The 8,740-nt window shown below is 46.2% G+C and overlaps 1 protein-coding gene across 4 annotated transcripts; it reads right to left on the bottom strand.

Moving 5' to 3' along the window:
* Positions 1–1,864: 1,864 nt before the first annotated feature.
* On the bottom strand, positions 1,865–6,693 carry LOC308590092 (uncharacterized protein). 4 transcript variants are annotated; one of them, XM_081199755.1, is made up of 3 exons: positions 5,879–6,693; positions 5,055–5,153; positions 1,865–4,106 (listed from the first exon to the last, which is right to left on the bottom strand). In XM_081199755.1, exon 3 carries the CDS (start codon positions 4,058–4,060, stop codon positions 2,744–2,746), a length of 1,317 nt encoding a protein of 438 aa, XP_081055881.1. In that variant the 5' UTR covers positions 4,061–4,106; positions 5,055–5,153; positions 5,879–6,693; the 3' UTR covers positions 1,865–2,743. The 4 variants fall into 4 exon arrangements, with proteins under 4 accessions (XP_081055881.1, XP_081055882.1, XP_081055880.1 ...); XM_081199756.1 differs by lacking the exon at positions 5,879–6,693 and adding an exon at positions 5,827–5,845; XM_081199754.1 differs by lacking the exon at positions 5,055–5,153 and having other exon boundaries at positions 5,879–6,686.
* Positions 6,694–8,740: the final 2,047 nt, after the last annotated feature.

Here is an 8,740-nt window from a genome sequence, read left to right on the forward strand (position 1 = left end):
TTGTGCAAAAAGGAAAATGAATTCATCTACTTCAGTCAGAAGATTGGGGAAAAAATTTGCCTAACATAAAGCAGCTCAGTTGGATGTCATTCTAGAGCAAATGTTTTGAATAATGTATTTTATGTAACTGTCTGGTAGAAAATACGAAGTCCTTTTTAATTTTAATTTTCTTCTCTTTTTGTGGTTTTCTTTTGGTGTTTTCTCTTTCCCCCCCTTTTTTTTAAAGATCAGTTTCCTTTATCTTACTGCATGATAAAAAAAGCTTTAGTAAAATCTTATTTTTTTAAAAAGAAAAACCTTTTGAAAGTGTTGTCTAGCCACCCACAGCCTAAGTCAAGAGTGTGCCATGTATAAACATAAATCAACATAATGTTGCTCCTGGAGAGAATTGTACAGAATAAAAAAGCATGGCTGACCCCATCTGGTTCTCTTTTTAAAAAAGCAAAAAAGAACTTGGCTTCCACTCCTGATCTTCTCAAATGAGGAATCTCTGATAATCTTCCCAGATGCCTCAGAACTCACGCTAAGAAAGCAACTGGTTTAAACAAGTAACTCAGAAATAAATTTAAGATTTCAATGGGCTCAACTCCTAAGTCAGTGTGTATCCGAATATAGCCCTGGTGTTCTCACTCATGAGTTTCTATTCCAATGTTTTAAAAATGGTATCCCTTGCCAAGCTCACTTAAGGGAGGCGAGTGACAGAACGACACCTGCTTTATTGAAAGAAAGAAAAAACCACAGGCACGCTGCTCTAAAGTGTGTTAACTTCCTCTTTATTGCAACGAATTCAGGAAAAACCTCATGCAACTGAAACAAACATAGTAAGCTATGCAGCTTGAAAGGGTGAGAAGGCTGAACAAACAGAAATTGAACTATTTGGAAGCAATGATGTGATTTAAATCACAAACTCACCAGAGGCATTTATCTCAGGCTTTCCAAAGTAACCCAGGTTCACTATACAAGATATATACGGATTTTTCAAAACAAAACCTTCCTAGAAAACCCCAACATAACCCTTAAGCGTTTTTAGATTGCTAGTTTAATGCACCTAGCCATGGTACTAAGTTACCTTCACCATCTTAGAGCAGATACACTTGTGCAGAGAAATTGGGCAACTTAGAATTCTTGGGGTGATACTGGGAAGGCAGGTGAGAAAAGGCATGTTTGAATGCTTCTTCTGCATTAAATAAACCTCCCTACCTGTTAAAAACTGGCACGTTAGAGAGAAGACTGGGTTAGACTCTTCTATTTAATATGCAGGACTTGTTTTCAGACAGGAAGGGTTTTAGTTTTTACACAGGGAAGCTATTTGTGCATAGGATCCCCCTATCTGGCATCTGGGATGGCACAGTCTCAGAATTATGAGATTTACCTGCACACAGACTCACCTTCTGATTTTTTTCCCCATTCTGGATTTCTAAATCAAAACTTTGCAATGCTGATTGTCTGCAAAACAGCAGATTACCTTCAATATAACAGTTATTAAATCAGCAAAGTTCCCTTTGCTTTCTTCTTTCTTTGTAGCTTGTGTTAAATGTAAATAGAACCAAAACCTTAATGCTTTGTAGTTAAAATGAACTGAACAGCTGCAACCCAGTCAAAAATGTAAAGTTGTGGCAAAATTCTGCCCTGGACCGCTGAGGCTTCCATTGCAATTCTTTAGTCTTCAATGGGATGCAAATTGTGCTGTCCATTAGCTGCATTACTGGGCTTTTTCTAACAGAATCTGACTACAATGTCAGAGCTGGAGTTCACGTTACAACTGCAATGGGAATTGCAACGCAAAAATGGTACCTCTGCTGCAAGACACACTCACACAATCCTCATCATATATATATATATATATATATATATATATATATATATATGATGCACACTCAACTCAAGTTTTAGGTCAGTGTTTCGCAAACTTGGGTCTCCAACTGTTTTTGGACTACAACTCCCATCATCCCTGAACCCAAGCAAGAGATGATGGGAGTTGTAGTCCAAAAGCAGCTGGAGACCCAAGTTTGGCCAACACTGTTTTAGGCAATGAGTTTCCCCCCAAAGAATCATGGGAACTGTAGTTTAAAGATGGTGCGGACTATAGCTCCGTGAAGGGAAAACTGCTATTCCCATGATTCTTTGGATGGGGGCGTCATATGCTTTAAATGTGCACTGGGTGTACTTCAGATGCAGTGGTGCAGACCTGCCCAAGCTGTTAATGTTTAGAATGGCTGGACACATTTGCCCTGTGAATTCCACAAATGGGGCAGGAGGACAAGTTCACTAGGGTCTGCCCGCCTCCAACAGTTCTCTGGGAGTTTCGGGGGGCTACTATGTGAAGTGGGGCTCACTCCAATAGGGTCCCTGCACAAATACGAAAGTCTGATTTCCCAGGGTTCTTGCCAGGAGGTTTTGCCACTTCAGGCAACTGCCCTTGAACTTAAAGCGGGCAATAATGGATCTTGGGAACAGATCGCCTGTGCTCATCTCAGGACTCCAATGCATCCAACCCGTCATACCCAACAGTGGACTCACCGAAATTAATAGACGTGGCCACCTTAGGCTCATTAATTCCAGTGTGTCCACTTTTGAGTAGAAGTTTGAGTACAACACCCATGATGGGTGTGGAATTCCCAGTTTGCAATACCAGCTGAATTAAGGCCACTGTTGGCCGCCATGCTGTCAATCAGGGTTTCTGGCACTCAACTTCTTCCTCTGCCCCCTTTCCCCATAGCACTGTGTGCTTTGCTCAGCTCCCTCAAGGAGAGCCAGCTACATTCTCTCGGGACTGCTCCTCCTCATCCAATGTCAGGGGATCAACAGCTATGCCCACGGTGAGATCTGCGTCACCTTCAGAGCTGGACTTCTCCGGCACATCAGAATAAAGGTTCTTCAGGTAGGTGGCAAACCTGTCTTCCTCGCTGCTCCAATCCGCAGCACATTCCTTCCCCCTGCCATCTGACGCTCCCTGGTCCTTCACATCAGACCTTGGAAGGGGAGAAACAGAGAGCTCTGGTTTGGGTGGGTGGGCAGATGTAACACATTCACCTTCCGCATCATCGCTTACTTTGCAAGAGTCGGCCTTGTCATCCTGGTGGGAAGCATCCGGAGCACCCTCTGTAGCAGCAGGGACTGCTGGCTCACTCTCATACTCAGCCTCCCAGTCTTCCCCGTCCTCCAGAGCTGCGGATTTGGCCGGTCCAGCATCCACAGCCTTGCCTACGACAGTAGCAGAATCCCCAGTGCCTTGGGTTTTCTGCCACTCACGGGCGCCAAACATACATCTTTTCGCTTCTGGGGCATCCTGCGCATTCTGCCAGTGGATCCCTTCCTGGTTCCTTTTCATGCTGCTAGCGCTGGACCCAAAAGAAGACCCTCCTCTCCTCCACCCTTGTGGCCCTGAGTTCCAAGAGCCTGATTCGACAGCGCCTTGCCTCCGGTTGCCCCAAGCCCTGTCAAAATCCTGCCGCTTGTCTTGCCAACGAGCCCCATTCCCATGCTCTCCCTCTCCTCTTTGGTTCCCCCTCCAGCCTGTGTGGGGCTGGGCTCTCTTCCAACCCCCTGCTGCGTGTGGCTGGCTGTGGTCAGACCTGCTGCTCCCACCATTTCTTTTGGCAGCGCTGTTCCAATGGTGCCCGTAGTTTTGTTGCTCTAGGACTCCGCCGTTTGGCCCTCTGTGGCTGCCGTATCCTCCAGGAGCCGCTCCGCTAGGCTGTTGCTGCCTGCTGGAGCAGCCTGGCACACAACAGCAAGCCGACCGGCGGCAGCAGCTCACGGCGCACTGAGCAGGTGGCTCGTGACATGTGGAGAACGAGGCCTGGGCACCGTCGTGAACGGGTGCTGGAGGAGGGAGGCACTGTGCCCCTCTGGCAGCGTTAATGAGGACATAGAGGATGTCCAAGCGCACGGGCACCGTGAGGGAAAGGAGGTTGCTTGGTGCGCAAGTGCGGCCCAGGAAGAAAGGCTGGAGGCTGCTGGAGAGCCCCGAAGAGGTGGGCTCATTGGAGGATGAAGTAGATGAGACCAGAACTGGCCTTCTCTCTGGCGAGCGGCTAGTCACTCTGTCGTCAGCCATGAGGTCTGCCTGTGTGATGCCAGCAATGGCTGCAGGTATGTAGAAACTGCAAAGGATGAAACAAGAAGCCAAGTTTAGGGACCTCCCCTTATTTGCTAGAGCAAGTAATTTTAAGAGCAGGAATCCCAATTCTCTGGCCTCTGTTCTCTGAAGGGCAGAGACCATGAGACAGAGGTTGCTAACCCCCAGTTTGGGGTCTGATTCAGGCCCATTAAGCAAATTCTTCTGCCCACCTCATGCTGAAGATGGTGGGAGAATAGTTTTGGCGGTGGGAGGATAAGAAGAAAAAGAAGAAGAGTTTGGATTTGATATCCCGCTTTATCACTACCTGAAGGAGTCTCAAAGCGGCTAACAATCTCCTTTCCCTTCCTCCCCCACAACAAACACTCTGTGAGGTGAGTGGGGCTGAGAGACTTCAAAGAAGTGTGACTGGCCCAAGGTCACCCAGCAGCTGCATGTGGAAGAGCAGAGACACAAACCCAGTTCCCCAGATTACAAGTCTACTGCCCTTAACCACTACACCACACTGGCTCTCACTAAAGCCTTTGGTATAGAGGATATCTATTAACCAATCTATCTGAGATCTATGGCTCATCCTATTTCCATTCCATGACCATTTCACATGCATTCAGATATAGATCAATCTTGTCCTGTTTTTCGTAGGTAAGAAAAAGCACCAATAGCTCACATCTAAACTGTATATACTTTGCCATAAAGTACACATTATGTGTTTGATCTAGCTAATAGCTGTGCTCCAATCTGCATATAAGTACTGGAAAGGAGCCTGTCATCTTAATGGGGAAAATCTTTGACCTGCCAGTCCTCACATTGACCAGAAAGAGGATGATAGCCTCTCAGTCCCCAAATAGGTTAGACGCCCATCCTGCAAAGACAACTTGAGAGTAAGTCCCAAAGAGCTCAATGGGACTTATTACTGAGTAAACATATCAAGGAGTTCAGTGTAAACGTCGCTCTACCTCCAAAGACAACTCACCCCAATATGAAGCTCAGGTTGCTAGGAAATCTTGTTTAATTCCCCTGCACGCAGAAAACAAAAATAAGCAGGCCACCAGGCTCTCCAACTCCACAATATCTGTGTTGAAGGAGGCAAAAGATTGAGTTGGCAAAGATGGAAAAGTTTTTGATTATTATTTTTTAATACATTCAGATACCACCAAGTTAATTTTTTTAAAAAACTGTATTTTATCATTTATTTCAATAATTTGTATGCTGCTGAATCCCAGCAGTCTCTAAGTGGTGTATGTAGCAAGAGACACACTTGTGTCCACAAAACATTTTTATCCCGTTGGAACTAATGGCATAGAAACCAACCCATGCAATAATTAGTAAAGAAAACGCCTTTAGGCATGCACTGTGCGTCTTTCCTCTTGGGTTTGTCTTTGCACGCAGCCCACGCAGAAGAGGGGGTTGGGGAAGGAGAGGGTCCTAGAGAACAGTAACTTTGCAAGCTAATTTGAACCTTAGCAGCCCCATCCCGCCTCCTTACAGTGCATCCCCACGCCTGCGACTATTCCCAAAATGCCTACGTGCAAAAGGCCTTTCTTTCCTTACAAGCAGCCACTGGGCCGCTGGAGCAAAGTGTCTGGGAAGAGCCGTGCAGGCATCAAATTTGCCGGCTCGCCGAGGAAAGGGGCTCGGGTCAGACAGGGGCACAGAAGTGTTGCTCTGCATATTTCGATAAAAGGTTTTCAAAACGGATGTTTTCCTCCCCACCGAAGAGCCTCTGCTTGGGGACACAAACCCACCCAGGGCGCCTTCCTCCCATGCACCCGGCTGCGACCGGTTCCCGCGCTTTACCTGCAATCCGCTTCGCTGTCTCGCGCCCAACAGCAACTCCTGCTGCACGAGGACCCGGGCAAAAGAACGCCCAGGCATGCGCAGTTGCTCCCGCTGAAGGGCGGCTCCCAGAGACTTCGTTTCTATACATAGAGGGGGGGGGGAGCAATTGGAGCGCTGGAATTAGCCTACGGGGGAGGGGCCTAGAAACTTAGAAGAAGGGGCGGGGCTTCAAGAGGCAAAGCGCGAAAACGGGGAAGGTAGCATACTTACTGTATTATTATCATCATTGATACTCTAGTGGTGCTAACAATGTTTATTATTAGTATTAACAATGCTGCTAGGATAGCGTTACTACTAGTATAGGGGTGTAGTAGCATTAAAAATATACTAGCAGTACTTCTAGTGTAATACTACTAACAGTGCACAATGTATTAACATTTGTAATATTCAGTGCTTTTTTTCTTTAAAAAATGTTTAGGGGTACTCTTATTTTGACTCAAGAGAAGCACCATTTTATAGCTCAAATCGGGAAAAAGAAATACAGTAAATGTACAAAAGTACAGAGATTCACAAAATGTTTAGGGGTCTGCATTTCCCCAGAAAAAAAGTACAGGTTTGCAAATAAATGGTTGAGAGTGTAAATAACTTTCTGTGGACAGCTAGTGCAGGGGTTAGAGACTTCAAACACTGCATCTGGTTAATTATGCATATATATGCATATATATTTAGGAGTCTGATCCATTAAATTCAGTGGTTCTTACTCCAAAGTGCGTAGAGGATTGCTCGGAAGTAAGCCCCATTGAGCTCCTCAGCCCCAATTAAGCATGTCCTTGGGACTGAATCCTGTGAAATCCTGTATCTAGAAGTCCCATTGAACTGAATGGGACTTGCTTCTGAGTAGACAAGCATAGGATGATGCTGTAAGTCACCATCTTTTTGCACTCTTATGTGTACATTGGGGGGGGATAAAATATGGGAGTGTAAGTGGTGTTTATTCTAAGCTCTGACCCATCCCCCACAAGCAGCCAGCATACTCCCCATCCCCAAAATCAATGAAAGGAAAGGAAAGAGGGAAGAGAAAAATAAGAATTGCAGTAACACAGAAAGAGGCAGGGAAGAAGAAGAAAAACATCAGAGGAAGAAGACTTGAAATTTGGGGAAATGGCAAAGACAATGAGGGAGCAAGAAAAAGCAAACTTTCATTGAAAAGAATGCGGTAGTAAGGGGATTCACCCTACCGCAGTTTCTTTCTTACCTTTACCTTTCTTAACCTGCAGTTTGGCACCAAGACTCCCTTCCTGCTCAAAACATAACTATAAAGCTGAGCCCCCACCCCCAATCCTATTTTTTTGTGACTAGGATTTGTAGTCTGTTACAAAATGACTATTCTCTCTGTAAAATACATTGGGGGGGGGGAGAGATCTTTGCACCACGGCCCTGATCCTTTTAATTCATTGCATTAGGGTCGGGAGGGTTTGCTTCATGCCTTTGACGAGAGGGGAGGGAATTACTGTACTTACTTGAATCTAATGTTCGCTTCCCCCCCCCCTTTTTTTTTCTTTTTTGCCAAATCACATTGCGAAAATTAAGGCGGCATTAGATTCGATGGCACATTTACATTTGCCAGCAGCTACTGTTGGCGCTGTGGGTTAAACCACAGAGCCTAGGACTTGCCGATCAGAAGGTCGGCGGTTCGAGTCCTCGTGACGGGGTGAGCTCCCGTTGCTCGGTCCCTGCTCCTGCCAAACTAGCAGTTCAAAAGCACGTCAAAGTGCAAGTAGATAAATAGGTACCGCTCCGGCAGGAAGGTAAACGGCATTTCTGTGCGCTGTTCTGGTTCGCCAGAAGCGGCTTAGTCATGCTGGCCACATGACCCGGAAGCTGTACGCCGGCTCCCTCGACCAGTAAAGCGAGATGATCGCCGCAAGCCCAGAGTCGGTCACGACTTAATGGTCAGGGGTCCATTTAGCTTTACTGTTTTTGGTTTCAAGGTTCTGAAAACTGAGCTGTGTATTAGATTCGATGGTGCATTAGACTCGAGAAAATCCTGTAATTTGCACAAGCAAACACGGACACAGTTTGCACAGCGAGGAGGTCTGACGTGCGTAAAGTATTACCGTATACCAAGTTAATACCAGTGATATCCTCCGCTCTCCCGCTTTAGCCAGCTCCCCACCCGGCTCCCGCCTGCCTTGTTACTTATCAAACAGTCCAGGAGGTGGCACTGCCCACAGCTTCCTAGAATTAGCTGTTTCTGCCTACATACAGTGCATTCAAAGCACATTTAAGGCACATGTCTTCCCCCAAAGAAAGCTGGGAACTGTAGTTTAAGGGTGCTGGGAATGATAGCTCTGTGAGGAGGAAAATACAGTTCCCAGGAAATTCATGTATTGAATGGATGGAGTGGATCCCCCTATGGCTCCATCTTCACTTTCTTTTGAGCACCCCCACCCACCCTACTAGTCCTAATGATTACCAGGCCTCACTGGTTGGTGAGTGTATTCTGTAGACGTGTTTAAGACTTTGTGCATCTGATTATGTGGAATCTAGGCCATAAAAGCAACATGCCAAAATTAATCCCTTAGGCTTTAAAACTTTCTCCTGCGACAGACTATCTGTCCAGAAACTGATGCGGAGGAGGCTATTTATGCACAGGCTTTGCCCAAACCAATGCTGTTCTGCCCCCAAAGGGTTCAGTTATTTCATGATAGCAAATCTGTGTACAGTCATACCTCGGGTTACAGCCGCTTCAGGTTGCATTTTTTTGGGTTGTGGACCGCCGAAACCCAGAAGTACTAGAACGGGTTACTTCCAGGTTTTGGCGGTCATGCATGCACAGAAGCGTTAAACCGCGGGTTGCGAACGCTGCTGGTTTTGAAC

This window comes from Podarcis bocagei (genome assembly GCF_964188305.1).
Source record: "Podarcis bocagei genome assembly, chromosome: 7".
Lineage (NCBI taxonomy): Eukaryota > Metazoa > Chordata > Lepidosauria > Squamata > Lacertidae > Podarcis > Podarcis bocagei.